The 17,464-nt window shown below is 53.9% G+C and overlaps 1 protein-coding gene across 1 annotated transcript in view; it reads right to left on the bottom strand.

Moving 5' to 3' along the window:
- The window catches only part of PPA1 (inorganic pyrophosphatase 1), a 31,455-nt gene continuing 13,991 nt past the window's right edge, over positions 1-17,464 (bottom strand). Inside the window, exons 3-11 of the mRNA XM_044659172.1 lie at positions 11,809-11,862; positions 10,895-11,014; positions 8,704-8,790; positions 7,032-7,158; positions 4,853-4,980; positions 3,908-3,993; positions 3,401-3,470; positions 583-625; positions 1-140 (exon numbers count right to left, since the gene is read on the bottom strand). Of these exons, the coding sequence (XP_044515107.1) occupies positions 109-140; positions 583-625; positions 3,401-3,470; positions 3,908-3,993; positions 4,853-4,980; positions 7,032-7,158; positions 8,704-8,790; positions 10,895-11,014; positions 11,809-11,862 (747 nt within the window). The 3' untranslated portion in view covers positions 1-108. The remainder of the gene's footprint in view (positions 141-582; positions 626-3,400; positions 3,471-3,907; positions 3,994-4,852; positions 4,981-7,031; positions 7,159-8,703; positions 8,791-10,894; positions 11,015-11,808; positions 11,863-17,464) is intronic.

The raw sequence follows: 17,464 nt of genomic DNA, 5'->3' as shown, positions 1-17,464 counted from the left end.
GCTTGGGCCAAACGCCTTTATTGGCCAGCACACAGCGGGCGCCCTCGGGGCCTCGCTGGGTCTGCATGTCCTGGATCGGGCCGGGCCGTGCTGCTGCTCTCTGCGCCTCTACTGGCCCTGGTAGTAGAACCAGTTGTCCACTGAGGAGAGAAAAGAGAGCCGTGAGGGCGCTTCCAGGCCGGGGTGGCCTCCAGGGGACGTGTGGGTGGGGGGTCCAGCCGCCTGGAGTCACACGGGGCGTCCCGGTTCCGAGGTGGCCTTGGACGCTGCCGCCCGGTGACTCGGGGCGAGTCCCTCTCCCCCCCCCCCCCGCCCTCCCTCTCCTGCCTCGGAACCCAGAACCCAGACATGGGCGTGATTGTAACCCAGGCGGGGCAGAGACCCTCCTCGGACAACGGCCCTCTGGCAGAGGGGAGCCAAAGGGAAGCTCTTTTCTCTCCCAGTGGCTGCTTCGGGGGTCATTCGTGACTCACAAAACTAAGGCGGCACCGGCACGGGCGGCCCAAATCCGAGGGGGGACGTGCCCTGAGTGGGGCCCCCCCGCCTCCCCTCCCCCTGGGGGCCCCAGGAGGGCTGCCTTACGGTCTTCGGGGACCTCACAGTCACCACCACAAGGAGGAGGCATCTAGGAACAGAAGAAGGAGGAGCCGTCAGGGCCCCGACGTCAGAGGAGCCGGGTTCCAATCCTGCCCCTCCTAAGCCAGGAGCTCCCTGAGCCTGGGCTGCAGAGCAAGGCTGTCCGTGTGTCCTTCCTCTCCCCCTCTGTCCTCTGTCCCTCCTTTCCCAACACTTTCAGAGTGTACCCACGTCTGCAGCTTGGGGTCTTCCAGACCGAGATCTCAGGCCCTGCCAGCCCCAGGACGGCCCTTCCCTGACAGATCCCGCCCCAGGCCTGCCTCTCTTCCCTTTGGGGGCCGCCTGCCTGCTCAGGAGGCTCCTTCCCAGGGTGCCAGGCTGAGCCCGGGCAAGGGGGTGAGGCCTAGAAGCAGGCCTGGAGGCACCCCCACTCCATCGCAGAAGTCTGGGGACAAGCAAGCCGAGCCCAATTCGGGGGCTCCCCAAAACCTGGCAGCCCAACCTCCCGAGGGCTTCTCCCCAGGGTGGCTCCTTCCTCCTCTGTCGCCCCGAAGAGCGGCTGTGCTTGAAAACAGACACGAGGTTGCCCAGGAAGGTCCCCGGGGGGCAGGAAGCCCTGTGGCTCTGGCCTCAAATCCCACGCCAATGGGGACTCCCTGGGTCACCCTGGACCTTGGATTGTCCATCTGTGAAATGGCGCCTGTGGATGAGGTGGCCCCGGGCCCCCTCCAGCTCCGGCCCTGCGTGGGGTCACACAGACTCCCTCCTGCGTCACTGAACAATCGTTAGCGTGGCTTTGAGGGTCGCCACTTAGGGTGCCTCGAACAGCTCCCCGCCTGCCCTTTGATCCTGAGACTTAAAGCAGGGCGCTGGGGGGGCGGCCCACGGCCAGCCGGCTGAACCCCTGCCCCGGCTCGCAGAAGGCCTCGAGGGCTCTCCAAAGAGGACGACGAGAACACGAGAGAGCCGAGCCGTGCACGGCTGGAGGAGCCCCTCGTGACGTCTCCGTCGTCCCACGGGAGCCGGGCAGCAGCGCCGTCGCTGCCCACCCTGGCCGGAGCGGGGCACACGCAGATGGGCGCCGGGGAGCCGCCGCAGCTCAAGAACACGATCCCGCGGCCGTCGCATCGGCGGAAGAGGTCAGGCAGGATTGTGGCTCTGCCCCGGAACGAGGACAAGTTCGCCCATTACGGACACCAGACTCGGGCTCAAGCTTCAGAATTCTGTCATCTCCGGGCGTGCGCCGGCAGGTCGCTGCCATGGATCGGACTGTCTTTGTGCTGATTTTAAATGGAGTCTCTCCCTCTCTCTGTCTGTCTCTCTCCTTCTCCCTGTCTATCTCCTTCTCTGTCTGTCTGTCTCTATCTCCCTCCCTTCCTTCCTGTCTGTCTGTCTGTCCGTCTCCCTCTCTCTGTCTCTGTCCTTACAGGACTTGTTATGAATATATGAAAATGCCGATGACTTGGTGGGTTAATTTACATCCTGCTACTGAAGGTCTAACATTATGGAGAGCTTCACTAACTTCCGACAGCGCCTCTCACGTTGCCCACGCTGGTCCCGGGGTCACCGGCAAGGAGAAGGCTCGGGGGGCCCCTCTGCCGTCCCCGCTCCTCCTCCCCTCTCGCGGCTCGGCCGCGTTAGACAAGACGAGGGATCGCGGCCGCCTCGCTTTGGCTTCTCGCTCCTCCCCGTCATGGGGGCACTTGGAGGTTTGCATTGTTAAAAAGATGGAGGGAGAACCCCAATGATGCTATTAGTCTGTGAGTGTGGCTGGGCGACCCTCCTTAAGCAGAGCAGAGGCCCGACACCACGTCCCTGGGACGGCGTCCTCAGACAAAGGACTTCTTGGGCAGTGGCCGGCCCCCGGATGTCCTCTCTGAACAGGGACGGCGGACGGCTCTGGACTGAATCCTTTCCACGCTCGATCTTTGCAGGCAGCTTCCAAAAGAACGTATCTGACGGCGTTTCCTTAACCCCAAAGGGAGGTTTAGTCAAACAGGATCCAGGAGGGGAAGGAGAGCGGGACGAGGAAAGGCTCCGGCCCGAAAACCTTCTGGCTTCCTTCCTCCTCCTCCCTGCTAAGGCCATCTGGCTGCCGGGCTGCCGGCTCTCTCTAGCGGCACACAGAGTAGCTCGTCCCTGGGCTGGCTCCGCGGGCTTTCCGGCCGCAGCCCCTCTTCAGCCTCTTTAGCTGCTGTCCGGAGCAGGCACAATCCCGGGGGTCTGGGGCACCCCTCGGGGACTTCAGTCCTGAGGTCGGTACCGAGCTGTGCCCAGGTCAGCGTGGCGAGGTGAACTCCCCTCCTCTGGTTCTTTTTCCCAGAAGCCTCTGCTGTTCCTTCCAGCCTCCATAACCCTCCAAAGCCCCCTGGGTGAGGCCGACAGCGCGAGCCAGGCCGTGCCACCAGGGCTCTCCTCTGCCTCTGCCTTCTCTGCGGTTATCTCAAGCACAATCTCCGCTTGAGGGCTTCTCCCTTCTCTGCTCCACGGCTCTCCCGCAGCCGGCTCAGGACACCCCGGGAGGTGTCGCCGGCCGCCTGCGGCCCTCCTTTTTCACCATTTTGACTCCCTGAAAGGCGGATGATTTCATGGCTAATAACCCCCGAATCTCCCCTGGAAGGCGGCCATGGGACAAAGCCCGCTGGCTTCCCAACGGGTCCCCCTTAGGATTTCCTGCAGGCGCCCCGGAGCCCCTGGCCAGGATGGCGGGGCTCGTCTGCGGGTTTGGCTCGCTTGGTGCCCAGCCACCGCGGATGGCTTCCCCCCGTGGGGTGGCCCCGGCCCTCGGCCGACCCGACGGCCAAGAGCCCGGCACGTCACTTACAGAATTGACGATCTCATTGGCAGACTCCGTGCTGCACCTGAAGGGACTGTCCTCCACGGTCGTGTTCATGCTGTTGGGAAGAAGCGATCGGGATCAGAGCAGAGGCCCAGGCCCGGCTCCCAGGGGCCCCGGCGACTTGGGAACTGGCTCTCGCCCTCCTGCCCCATTCCAGGGCACGCGCGTCTCATCTCGGCCTAGCGCGGCCTTGCCGGGCTCTCCAGGAGATCCTCCCCCGGGGACCTGCGCTCCAAGCCCAGAAAGGGCCTGGGGGAGTGAGTGGCTGGAGCCGGCCTGGCTCCGCTTTGGTCTCCGGCACGTCCTGGCTGCAGGGCCCCGGTGAAGTCCCTGTGCCTCTGGGCTCCGCAGACAGCTCTCTAGGCCGGGAGTTGTGGCACTGATGCCAACCTGCCTCAGCCAAGGGGCTCCTCCGCCGGGAGACCCCCGTCCCGAGCTCCCAGGCCCCGGCACAGCCAGCCGGCCCGAGCCTCCCAGAAGGGTCCAACATACCAGTTGATGGAGCCTCCATCGGCCTTCTTGGCCACTAAGGCCTTCCAGTGGGCGTGCGTGCTCTGAATGATGTCAATGGCAAAGTCCTACAAGGCCAAAAAAGGGGGAATGAGAGGCTGGCCCGGAGCAGCGCCCTTCTGGCAGCCGCCCCTTACCGGGACGGCTCACCCTAAAGGGCCCAGCAGGCTCGAGGAAGCGAGCCTCTGAACAGGGATGGGGCGGAAGCCGAGGCCGCGGGCGCAGCAGGGGACGAGAGCAGGCCGGCAGCCAGAAGACCCAGGTCTAATCCAGCCTCAGACACCAGCCATGTGACCCTGGGACGGCACTGACCGGCCGGCCTCAGCTTCCTCCACTGTAAAATGGGGACCCAGGAGCACCTCCCTCCCAGGCTCTGACAGGGAGGCCTCATAAGGCCCTCCGCCACCCTTGGAGCATTTCTCTATTCTAAAAGGCCTCCAGCAGGTTAAGAACAAGGAAAGGCTTTCTTGAGGAAAACAGATTAAAGGTGGACACATTCCTCGCCTCCCGCCCTGAAGCTGCGGCCTGTGCCCTGGCCAGGGACAGCCCGATTCTGATTTGGGGGGAAAGGCTCCGGGGGGAAACAGGCGTTCTAGACAGAGAAATCGGTGCCTTGTAACCCGGGTCCAACGTTCCTACACGCTCCCTCAGATGTCCCGAGTGTGGCCGCTGCCCAGCCCTCTCTAAGCCAGCAATGCCTCATTTAGAATAATGTGCTGCCCAATCTGTGATGGAAACTCGGGGCGCAGTGTTAGCGTGGGGGGTCTCTGCCTGTTTTTTAGGTAAATGGGGCTACGGGCCTCGCCCAGGGTGCCGGGCCAGGCCGTCTCTGAGCCGGATCGGGGCCTTGTCCTGACTCCGGCCCCACCGTCTGGGCAGCGAGCTGAGGCAGGACAGGAGCTGGGCTCCTGCGCGGAGACGGCGTACCTTATCTTTTAATTCTGCGTTGAAAGCAAACTGGTTTTCTGGCTTCCCATCAGGCACTTTGTACCTTCTAAACCACTCCACGGTGGCTTCCAGATAACCAGGTTTCAGCCTTCTGACGTCCTCGATATCTAGGGGGAAAAGACAATAAGCTGACGGCAGGGTCCCTCCACTAAGGTCCCGTTTTTAGCAGGAGCTTCGGAGCATCGTGAGACTTGGCCTGGGAGTTCAGAGGGGAGACTTCTCCGGGCTGCAATGGTCAGAGAAGGCAAAGGGAGGGTCAGAGGTGTGGAGGACCTGCTTGAGGTCACCCGGGAGCCCCGAGCCCGTGGGAGAACAGGGGAGGGGCCTGTGCCCCTAGAGAGCAGCGCAGCCCAGGTTCTACTCCCAAGTCCTCTGGGTGCACGCGCAGACGGAGACCCCCACTGACAGGCCTCCTGGCCGTGAGCCTGACCATTCAGGGGGCAGCACGGCCTCCCCACTCTCTCTGTCCAGTGTCCCCCATGTGTTCTTTGAGGCCCCGGTGCACACGCCACCTTCTCCATCCATCCTCGCTCGGTTCTCCCCTCTCCCTACTTCCCCCACAAAGGGATCCTCTCACCTCTTCCAACACTTTACAAATTATCTCTCATTCTGCATTGGACATGTCTTATGTCCTGTGTGGCTCAGCTGTCTTTCAATCGTATCTGCCTATTTGTGACTCCATTTGGGATTTTCTTGGCAAAAATGGCTTGCCATTTCCTTCTCTAGTTCATTTTACAGATGAGGAAACTGAGGTCAACAGGGTTAAGTGACTTGGCCAGGGTCACCCAGCTAGGTCTCCCTGGCCCCAGGCTCGGCACTACCCCCCCAGCTACCTCCCTTCTCTTTATCTCGGCTCCTCCCCAAAGACTCTGAATATGAGTATTTTGAGGACTTGGAGCGCCATCAAGGGGGGCAATTTTGGTAAAATTACCTCCATGAGCATAAGACCACTCCCTGCTGCTTCCTGAGACATCAACCCCCTGGAGTCCACCCTCCCGTCACAGGCCTCTCCAATTACATAGCTAGGAAGTGTCCGAGGCTGGTTTTGAACCCAGGACCTCCCATCTCCAGGCCTGGCTCTCAATCCCAAGTGACTCAGCTGCCCAAGAAAAGGTAGAGTGGAAGGGGCATTCGCTCAGCGTTTGAGGCCCTGGGTTCAGATTGTGCCTCCGAGGCTTCTTGCATCCCCTTGGACAAGAGACCTGGCCTAAAAGAAGAGACTGACTGAAGAGATAACCCTGGGAGAGGATGGCGTTATCGTCGGAGCAAGCCCAGAAACGATGCCCGCTTGTTACGTTTCTGGGATTTCTGGAGGGGCCTGACGGCGGCCCTTCTCGGGACGAGAATCGTCCGTCATTTGTCCTCATTCCCACCATCGGGTAAATAGCCGGCTTCCTGACTAAAATGCAATAAAAGGGGCCGTTTCCCCTTCTGTCTTTCCTCCGAGAAGTCAGGGCAGGCGGGCTGGGAGACGAGAGAATCGGGCCGAACGAGGCAGCCAGAGAAGCGCTCGTGCTGCCGGACGTGTAAAGACTGTCCGATGGCGCTGGAGCGGAGGTCTCGGAGAGGCGCCCCCAGCCTGGTCCAGAAGGAGGCTCATTCCCACAGGCCAGCAGAGTCCCATGAGAAGGGGCTCAGTGAGAGCGGGCCAGGGCTCCGTGCTCTCTTTCCATTACCCACAGTGTAGTAGGCCCAGAGGCCGGCCTAAGGACAGGAGCCTGGTGGGACGAGACCCTGGCAGAGGCCACGTGCCCAGGGATTTTAGCCGAAGCTCAGCCACTGACTCTGGGACCTTGGGCAAGTCATTGGTCCTGGGCTTCAGGGACCTCCTTTACACGGAGGGGTAGAGCCTTCACCCCAGGGACCCCAGCCCCTCTGTGCCTCAGTTCCCTCATCTGCGAACTGGGGGCTGGCTGCGATCATCTCCGCTGCTCTGGGCCACCCCCACTTTGTAACGCTTTATCTGACCCGTTTACTCCAATCAGACTCAACGGGGCACTCAGGGCAGTTAGAATTGATCCTGGAACGCAGCTGCCTCAGACGGGAGCCTTTCCTGTCCTTCTCACACCCCCAAAATGGACCTGGAGCGCCCCAATCACCTCGGCCCCCAGAGGACCTCCCTGGCACCATCTTGGGGCTCCCACCCAGCACGACTCACTGTTGTAGCTGGCAGCGTCGGGATCCCCCACGTTGATGACTATGACCTTCCAGTCGGTCTCTCCTTCGTCGATCATCGCTAGGATGCCCAGAACTTTCACTCTGATCACTTCTCCTCGCGAGCAGATCTACACATCAAACACGAATCAGAACCCCACCAACACAGTGCCACAGAGGGGGCCCAGGACCCAGCCCAGCTTCTGGCAGAGCCTCTGCCCAACAGCCCTCAGCCATGGGGTGGGACTGAACTGTTGAAAAAGAACTAGAGAAGCTCCCGACGGCTCTTGAAGTCATTCTTGGGTCTGGGGGACTGGAGAAGGAATCAAGACTTGGGTTCTACTGCTTGATCCCATGGGCCGACGGGGATATGATCGGGGATGCAGACTCTAAGTGATCACCCAAATGCAAATATCAATAATATGGAAAGAGGTCTTGATCCATGACCCATGTAAAACCAATGGAGGGAGGTGGGAGGAGAGGAGGGAAAGAACATGAATCATGTAACCACAGAAAAACACTCCAAATTAATTAATTAAATAGAAATCTTCAACTAAAAAAAAACGACTTGGATTCTAGTCCCGGCCATGGGGTATGTGGCCTCAGGCAGGTCACCCCCAAATGAAGGTGCAGCTCTCTGAGGTCTTAGGTTTGCCCTTTTTAACCACTAAAGTTTGCTTCTGCATGTCCTCTCGAGGCAGATACAACCTGGACAAAGGGGAAGAGGAAGAGCCCACGGAAGAATTTTGGATTTGGAAGCAGCAGGCATAGTGTATATCTAGATTGATAACTCCATGGCTGTACGTAAGACCCTGAGCTTCGGCTGACTTAAACAGAAAACAAAAGGGCCAAACTAGACCATTTCCCACATCCTTCCTAGCTCTGAAACGAGGATCCAGCCTGGACAAATAAATCAAGTCTCTGCACTATCACTACACCATGCAACAATGTGCTCTCTGACAGAGAGAAAATCAAAGATAAGCCACATTTATACTTTATTTTAAATAAGTGCAAAATTGGATATCTACTGTGACATGGAGAAATTGAAAGATGGCACCTAGAGGGAACCAGCATGATGGAGCAGAAAGAGGGACTGATTTGAAATCAGAGCATGTGGGTTCAAATCCCATCTCTGACATGTACTATGTGACCCTAGGCAAGTCACTTACTCTCTTTAAAATGAGCCAACCTTTCGACTGCTTCCCCACTTTGATCCTAATTCTTCCCTCTGCAGCATCACAGAACTGGGTGTATATTCTCCAGTTCTACACCTGTGGGGCAGGGGAAAGAACCTGGCCCGGATCCCAAGTCAAGGAATTAGGGTTTTGATCATTATTTTAATACTACCCAGCTTGGGAGGAAAAAAGCAGTAGCTGTGACCTACATAATGATTTTCCATGAAATATCTCAATTGATCCTTAGAATAATACTGTGAGGGAGTAGTCGTTCCATTTTACAGATGAGAGAGCTGAGGCGCTGAGACTAACACCCGTACAACTGGTGGTGGGGAGGTGGCGGGCCAACATTCCATCAGGGAATAAACACATTCATCCTCTGCTTCAATACACAGAAAACAGACCGCAAGAGACATCTGAACCCCAAGACAAATCCCCTTCTGAGAGAGTGGCCTCCACCGACATTCCTCCCGCCTCAAGGACACCCGCAAGCGCAGTTACCCTGCTTCCGATCTCGCAGACATCAATGGGGTCATTGTCTCCACAGCAGCCGGTGTGTTGGTCTTTGTGCCCAGGGTCTTCCCAAGTCTAGTGACAACAAGAAGAGACGAGGGTGCGTGAGTGGCTCCTGGACCCCCGCATCCTCACAGGCATTACTGAAGTCCTCGGCGAGGAGTCCGCGGCCTCCGGACGGCGGAGGCAGCCGCTGGCTCTGAGCCTCACACAAGACCTCTGTAAGTCAGCGAAGGCTAGAATTCGCCTCCGTCTCCAAAAGCTTTTGACAGAACAAGATCATCACTAGTTGGGGGAGGTCAGCCTATCCACCAGCTGGCATTCATGGGGCACCTCCTCTGTGCCCAGCGAGGTGCTGGGGCTACGCAGACTAAAGTCTCCGCCCTCAACGGGTGTCCACTGTCCCGAGGACGGTGCGGGCTTGGGGTCGAGGCAGGAGGGGCGGCGAGCTCTGGGGAGGGAGGACGGACCCTGACTGGCTGTGCGGCCATTGGGGAGGAGCTCTGCCGAGGGCTCCTGAGGGCTCCTCCATCCGCCCTGGAGAAGGCCCCGTCACAAGTGACCGAGCATTTTTCTAACCAAGTGAATTCTAATTCTCTCCGTCTACTTCAAGGATCCATTTTTGTTGTGAGCAATCCCTCGACCCACACACAGCAGCCTCAAGAGCCTTGGGGGGAGAGTGAGTGGCTGCAGTTAAATATTAAGCAGCCTCTAGCCAGGCTTCTGGGCGGCGTGGGGGGCTCTGACCCACCCGCCCCGACTTCCCTGGGTCTCGGTGACCCCAAGCCAACACTCTCCAACAAAAAAGGAAAGCCGGGGGCCTGGCCGAACCAACCCTGTGCCCACTGCCCTCCTCGTCTTGGGAGGAGACCCAGGAGGATCTGTGGAGGGCCTCGAAGGCTTGAGAGCCCAGCACGGCGGCGTTCTCTGAGGGAATGCTTGGGGGGCTGGCATGGATGCCCAGGTGGCCAGGAGCCTAAAGGGTTGGCTTAGGAGAGTCTGCAAGGAAGGAAAGAGCCAGACTGTCGGCGGGGGTCACCCTCCTGACCCTGTGATAGCTTCAGAGCCCAGGCCAGCCTGGGGCCCAGCAGAAGGTGGCAGCCTCTGGGCAGAAGTCAGCCCAGGGCCCAATTCAAGGTTCAGCTAGCAAGGAAGAATGAGGAGAGCCGACATAGGGTTTTCTCCCCTAGCTCCGGACTAAGCTTTGCACGGAAGACATGAAAACATCTCCCTCCCTCTCCTTTTCCCCATCTGAAGAATGATTCAGAATTCTTCCATAGATAAAAGCCCCAGCATGAAGCCCACCCGGCAGGAATGAAGTGTTATTCTGGTTCCTGGGGAGCCTCCTCCTTCTCTTTAAAAAGCTACCCTGGATTGTAAAGGAAAATACACAAGTCACAGGTTGCCTTCCCTCCGCTGCCCAATACTCCCTGGACACTGGAATGCCTTAGAACCAAGAATAAAGAGGGGGAGGCAGGCCAGCAAACAGAGTCAATAGGCTGATCTTCACCCCGACTTCCCCCCAGGTCCCCCCATGCCTCAGCAGCTTCTTGTTCCGCCCACTCGATCACAGAGGAGGCCCATCCCCTGCTCCTGTGTGGAAGCCGGCCGTCCAGGAACACGAGGAATACGGGCCCAGAGCGTCGGCCTGTACCCGCCGGGATGACGGCATCCCCTTGTAGTTACTCGCTGCTGTCACTTCTCCCCTCCATTCTACTGGAAGGAGCAGCTGGTGGCTGGGTGGACAAGGCCTGGGTTCAAATATGACCTCAGACACTTCCCAGCTGCGTGACCCTGGGCAAGTCACTTGACCCCGGCTGCCTAGCCCTTACTGCCCTTCTGCCTTAGAACAGATCATCTGTTTCCATTCTAAGAAAGACGTTAAGGGCTATTTTTACAAATTCTACTGTGGCAGACTAAAAGGAGCCCGTGATCTTTCTGGGGTGACTCGCAATCAGCCCCAAAGACCTCAATGCTACCTGGGGGGATGGAGAGAGGCCAGGACCAGACCAGGTCAAACGGTTCAGCATCAGCCACCAAAAGGATTTTGCTTGTTTGTCTGTTGTTTTTGTAAAGATACCAAAAGGATTTTTGCCCACAAAAATCCTACTGTAGGAGCTAATGCTGGCTTGGGAGAGCCTTTGCCGGCGCTCAGTCTCACTCCCGCCCAGGCCCGTACCTGAGGGATGGCCCCGTAGTTCCAGATATAACCTTTGTGAGGGAACATGTTGGCGACATAGCGCAGTTTTCCTTTTTTGACATCTTGCTTAATCGGGTTTAAAGGATCCTTCGTTGCAATCTGAAATGGAACAATCCACGTGGTTGGCATGTTTGGCTGTGAGATGCCCAGCAGCCAGGAATCCCGATTCCCTCCCTGACGTGTCCAGACAAAGAATAAGGACTGAATTGACGGGGCAGAACTAACTAAGGGATGGACGAGAGAATATCTGTTCCACAAAAGCTCAAAAGTCTGAATAGACCTTTTAAGCTTGAAATGAGGATAATGAGAGAAAGTTTGCTGAAAAGGACTCTGCTTAGATCAAAGCACCTGGATTTGAATTCAGGGTCTCCTGGTCACTCCTCGCATGACCATGGCCAAACCGCTGAATCTGATCCATGTCCTCATCTGTAGAACATAAGGTTGGGCCAGATGGTCTTAGTACCAGGGCAGATCTAAATTCTGTGAAGCCCTCGGGGTGCAGCTGTGCTGGACCGCCTACAAGGACAGACTTCACAGCCCAAGATGGGGTGGTGGGAAGGAATTCAAGAAGAGGGAAATAAGAACTCACACTGAGAACGTGTCACACCGTGCGTTCCTTGCAACACCCTTGTCATAGAGGGAGGGCACAATGAGGAAACAATGGCTCAAAGGGAGGCAGAAACTTGCCTACAAACTCCACAGAGCTATGGCCAACGCCAGGAGCAGAATCCAGATTTTCTGACTAACCCTGGCCTTTAGCTCATGTAAGCAAGTTCACATGCCCAAAGGCAGGCTGGAAAGGACTGCTGAAGCCAGATGAGATTCCACTAAGGCTGGTGATGCTTCTAGATGAAAAATGCCATTCAACATTCTACAAAAAGAGAGTGCAGTACCTCCATCTTTGCATTCGTCCAGCGAGGTACTTCTACAACCATATGGAAAATGTCCTGGAAACAAAAACAAGGCAGAAAGGTGAGGGGAGAGTTGCTCCTAAAAACTCCTACAATGTGAGCAATGTAGACCTCATCCTAAGAGTCAGCTTCATCCTGCTGACCCAAAGCTAAGCTATAATGAAATTTTTTTTTTAAATCAAGATTTATTTTTTTGTCCCTCTCACCTCCCCTGAATTGGGGGAGGGAAGAAACCCTCGCAGTGATAAATAAATATAATCAGGAAAATTAATTTCCCCACTGATGTGTCAGAAAACCTGGCTCATTCTGCAAGCTGGGTCTGGCACCTCTTTCTGGGAAGGAAGGGAGCCTGCTCCACGGGCCTCAGGAATCATGGTTAGTTATTGCATTCCTCAGAGTTCTTTAGCTTTTCACAGTGGCTTATCATCATGGTTCAGTCACATAAAATGTTCTCTTGGTTTTGCTCACTTTATTCTGCATCAGTTCCCACGCATCTTCTCAAGTTTCTCTGAAATGCTCTTTCATCTAAGCCAGTGATTCCCAAAGTGGGCACCACCGCCCCCTGGTGGGTGCTGCAGCAATCCAGGGATGGCCACAGGTGCATTTATCTTTCTTATTCATTGCTATTAAAAATTTTTTTAAAATAATTTCCAGGGCGCTAAGTAATATTTTTTTCTGGAAAGGGGGCGGTAGGCCCAAAAAGATTGGGAACCACTAATCTAAGCTGGTCATTTCCCCAGGCTCCTGACTGAATCTCTGTGTTAGCAGACATGCCAAGAGAAGACACAGCTCTAAAGGGAGGCCCAAAGAATGACTCAGGGAAGAAGTGATTTCTCTTTTTCAAATAAATGAATAATGCTAAGATGGTCCAGAGCCCCACATTGGCACTGCTATTTATCACGCCTTCAGGAGCTGGTGACATCATCTGCTCCTCAGCACTCCTGCTGTAGTCTTCCTGGACTCAGACTCGGACATTAGTCACAGTCCCATAAGATTTAATCAGCAATGGCAGATTTCAAAAGTCTAAGCTTTGGGGTGCGCGATGTTATCAGGGCTCTAGTTAGACAATGTAAACTGATTCTTTAATACCAAATGTCAGGTAGAATCCCATAAACTCAAGTTTAAAAAAATCATACTTAAAACTAATAAAATAAAGAGAAAAAATAAAAAAGATAACTTCTTGAACCCCATTAAACAATGTAACAATTAAATATACGTACTTCAAAAAACTTTTTAACAAACAGATATCCTAGAGCAGGGGTCGGCAACGTATGGCTCTCGAGCCATATCTGGCTCCACCTCCTGACCTGCCAGTCCGGGCAGAGCCCCAGGATGTGCCTGCCCCAGGGGGCCCTTCAGCCCATGCCCCAGATTTGCCTCCATCCTCCTCCTTCTGCAGGCGTTTATGGCTCTCATGGCCAAAAAGGTTGCTGATCCCTGTCCTAGAGTATGTGCACATCTCCCTCAGCATTGTCATTCCAAGTGGTCACTAGCAAGGCTCCATCCTCCCTGGGGCCGGCTCTCACCCCAGAACTGCCTTCAGAGATAGTCCAGAAGCTCCTGGGGCCAATGTAGCTGGCTCCTTACTTCAGGAGTCATTCCTTCCTCGTTGGCTTTGCACAGTGGTGACCTCCCTGAAATAAGGGCGGGCTTCCAGGAGGAGAACTTGTTTCTAAGTTCTGGACTCCTGGTCAGAAAAGGGGTCGCCGAGTGCTGGCCTTCTGCACTCCTACTAAGCTGCAGTATTGCTAGAGGCACATGCAAGTCCCTAAAGTCTTTCTAGTTTGATAAAAGATGCCAGGGTGCATGTTCAGCTGGCACACAAGTCATCCATAGACCTGGGAAGATAAGATCAGATCCACCCTTCTAGAGGGCAATGGGATGCTGCCCAAAGGGCGATAAGCTGGGCATGCCCTTTGATCCTGCAGTGCCACAACTGGGTCTGTAGACCAAGAGATACTAAAAAAGGGGGAAAGAATCTACTGGTACAAAAATATTTAGGGCAGCTCTTTTTGTGGTGGTAAAGAATGGAAATGGAGGGGTTGGATGTGGTGATGGAATACTACTGTGCTGAGAGATCTCCATGAAGGGAAGCAGGGTGAAATGAGCAGAACCAGAACCCTGGACCAGTGCCAGCAATACTGTGGGATGATCGACTCTGACAGACTCAGCTCCTCTCATCAATATAACCATCCAGGATAACTCCAGAGAAAGGACTGCTGGAGTCAGATGGAGGTCCGAGCAGACTCTCTTTCACATTAGTTTGTTTACAGTCTTATTTTGGGGGTTTGGCCTTATCGAGTATCCTCTTACAACAATGACTAATATGGAAGTATGTTTTGCACAGTAATACAGTATAACCCAGATCAAATGGCCAACCATCTCTGAGGGGGGAGGGAAGACCATTTGGATCTTACATTCAGAAAACAAAATGTCTTTGAATAATTTTTAAAAAGATAAAAACCAAAAAGTAAGCAACTCTCCATGCCAGGCAGAGTCCCAACGACCCTTTGCCTGAAGCAGTCTACAATGGTGCCCCATCCCTGGTCATTCACTTCATGGTTGGCTGTGGAATCTTCCCAGGAGTGGGTCTATTTTATTTCACTCCCCACAAATTCCCAACAGAAGTCCAAACTCGATAACCTGCCATTTGGAACCAGAACAACCATCATTGTTCCATTTCTCTCCAATGATCACAGAGGAAGGAAGCCTCAAGAGGGGCTTTGGCCCTCGGTGTCAGAAGCCAGAGGTGGCTAGTTGGGAGGGAGTGACTGTGCGGCTGGGGAGGCCCAGTGGCTCAGACCCTTCCCAGATCACTTCTAACCAGCAGGAAAATGGCCTGGGCCTGCCCTGACGACCCCAACAATACGCCTGCTGCTTATTTAACACCCTGGGAAGATCACCCCAAAATGAAGCTAAGCCAAGGCAGCTGACAACTGAGGACAACAGGGTTGCCTGGGATAGATATCTAATCAGATACACAGAGCCAGAAATGGACCATTATCTCTCAGAATTACTCTGTGTCTTTCGGAAGCTCCATTTCCTATCTCCAAGCTTCTGCCCTGGCAGTCCCCCAAGCAGGCAATGGCTTCCCTCATCTCTTTGGCTTCTTAGAACTTCTGGGTCCTTTCAAGCCTCTGCTCAGATGGCACCTTGAGCAGGAGGCCTTTTCATTAGAGCCTTCCTCACTAAGATCACCCTCCCCAACCTGGTATCCATCCTGCATATACCCATTTCTGTGCCTGTGGGCTTTGTATCCAGCTTAGACCAATGTTGGACACAGAGTAAGCTTATCAAATGGTTACTGATTAGATAAAAAAAAAAAAAAATCAAGTGGTATTCTTTAAACAGGAGCTCCTAACCTGGCTTTCCTAGTATTTTTCTATTTGATGTCATCAACATCATTGACTTCTTTTGTAACCCTCCATGGCATACATCTGAATCATTCTAAGCAGTCCCTAGGCACCACTGGACTGCCCAGGGCACAGACCCCACACTTGGAAGAAGCCTTGCCTAAAAATGCCACTTGAAACTATTTGTAGGGGTGGGAAACCTCTGGCCCTGGGACGAGGCTTAGGTCTCAACTTCATTTCAACCAACTGACAATAAATTTCCTAAAATTCTCTAACAATCTGATAATTGCTCCAATAAGAAAGAAATCTAAGTGAGGCCAACTTAAGAGACCATCTCATACTTTGAACCCACTTTGGCAACACTATTCCTGAGTTCCACGAGATGGGAGCATGACGCTGTTGAAAGAAGTCTAGCGTCTATGAGAAAACCACCATGGAATAAGGATCCTCCAACTGCAATCAAATCTTGCATTTGGTCAGGAAAGGGGAAGATGATCAAATCTATTTTGCAGTAATTAATTTTTGAAAAAAGGAACACAGGACCAAATTGGGAGGCAGGGAGGGATCTGAAGAGAGGCAATTAATTAGAGGCCCAGAAAATTAGTTTCTCAGAAGCTGGATCCTTGAATCAAAAATTCACTACTCCAGCTACCTGGCAAAGAAACCATTTTCAGAGAAGACGAGGACAGACATCTTTAAAAATTGGAGCAATGGTCTGAGCGATGGTGCACAAAATCCAACCGACAAGGTGGTTGTTATTTATTTGGTGGGACAAAGGCATAAGCAGTAAGCTTTGTGAGAGATCAAAGCCTTTACCTTCATTAAAAGGAAGGAGCCAGCCAGACACGGCCTCTGGAATTTGGCCTTCGAGAGAGGAGGCTGCTTGCTTAACTGTGAGCATGTCTAATGTTTGCAGTCACAGCCAGATGAGGCTGATTTTACAAGGCGAGGGACCCAGCCATCAGGGCACCTCTCCTAGGCACATTAGCATTATACACCAACGCCACCAGGTGGCAGATGTACACACAGACACTCTCGGAAGTGACCACTGATGTCTGGGACACCCCTCATAACCTCACTAGTGCTTCTCCTATACAAATTAACTATCGAAAAGAGCAACATAAATATTGGTCCAACATTATTTATCTGGACTTTCATATTAACATTAGGAAAAACTACTGTCTGAAGCAAAATTTAATAAGAAAAGGATTTGTGTCTTTCTTCTCTGACACACTGTCATGCCTTTCAGACACTGCTTGGCTCTACCCTGGATTTACCATCTTTCACAGCTTCTACTTCTTTTCTGGCTACTACACTTTCTCCTCTTTTTATCATGGTCCTCCTTTTCTTATTTAAAATTTCCAGGAGAAGAATTAATATTGTTAGGGGGAATTATTTCATGCCATTTCCTCAGCAGATTTCCAAGGGGGCAAACTGGCTGCAAGGAATGATTTGGGGGGGGGGGGCAAGGAATGCCATTGCAGTCCAGTCTATTTTGCCTTCCATGACTGCTTTCCAGTGTGGTTTTGGTTACCTTGGTAACCAAATGACTAATGCATTAGCTCCCTGATCACATCACTTTCTCCCATTCTAATGGTCACCTCTACTGAAACCAATCTCCTAGCAATATGATCTGGCTCCTTTTCTAAAGCCCGGAGCCACCCGCTTCCCTCTTCCCTGTACGGAGGTTCTTAGAACACCACCTGGCACATAAACAAGATGTAACACATTCCTTTTCATTCATTTAAAAGAGAATATCGATAAAGTGCTTAGCCCAGTGCCTTGCACATAGTAGGTACTATATAAATGCTTATTCTTTCCTCTACTTTCCCTCATTTAATATCCACCCATCCCTCCACCCACCCGTGGATTCCCTGAATCTTCTACTCCATCAGTCATCTGAAACTCCACTCCTCTCCCCACGCTCCTGAGCTCCAAGCTCTTACAGTCCCGGGGCAGCAGCCAGTGCAGTGGTCTGGATTTGTGTGCTGAATCAAAGCACTCATCGGTGCAGATCAGAATCTAGGTTCTGCCATTGACTAGTCTGGGTGACCCGGAGCAAGTGACTTCCCACCTGCAGACTACAGGACTGAACAGATCATGTCCATGGGGCCCATCCACTCTACATTTTTATTATCCTTTTTCCTTTTCAGAGTTAAATGTTTCCTCTGCAAGGCAGACATAAAGTTGTTCAGTGGCCTCTACAGGTATACAGTGTATATCTATCAGCTGGAGTTTATTCTTCAAACAAGCCCTTCAGAGGCTCCCAGAGGCCAGCCAAACAA

This window comes from Gracilinanus agilis, chromosome 2 (assembly GCF_016433145.1).
Source record: "Gracilinanus agilis isolate LMUSP501 chromosome 2, AgileGrace, whole genome shotgun sequence".
In the NCBI taxonomy this organism is placed as follows: domain Eukaryota; kingdom Metazoa; phylum Chordata; class Mammalia; order Didelphimorphia; family Didelphidae; genus Gracilinanus; species Gracilinanus agilis.
This window is presented reverse-complemented; position numbering and strand designations above follow the sequence as displayed.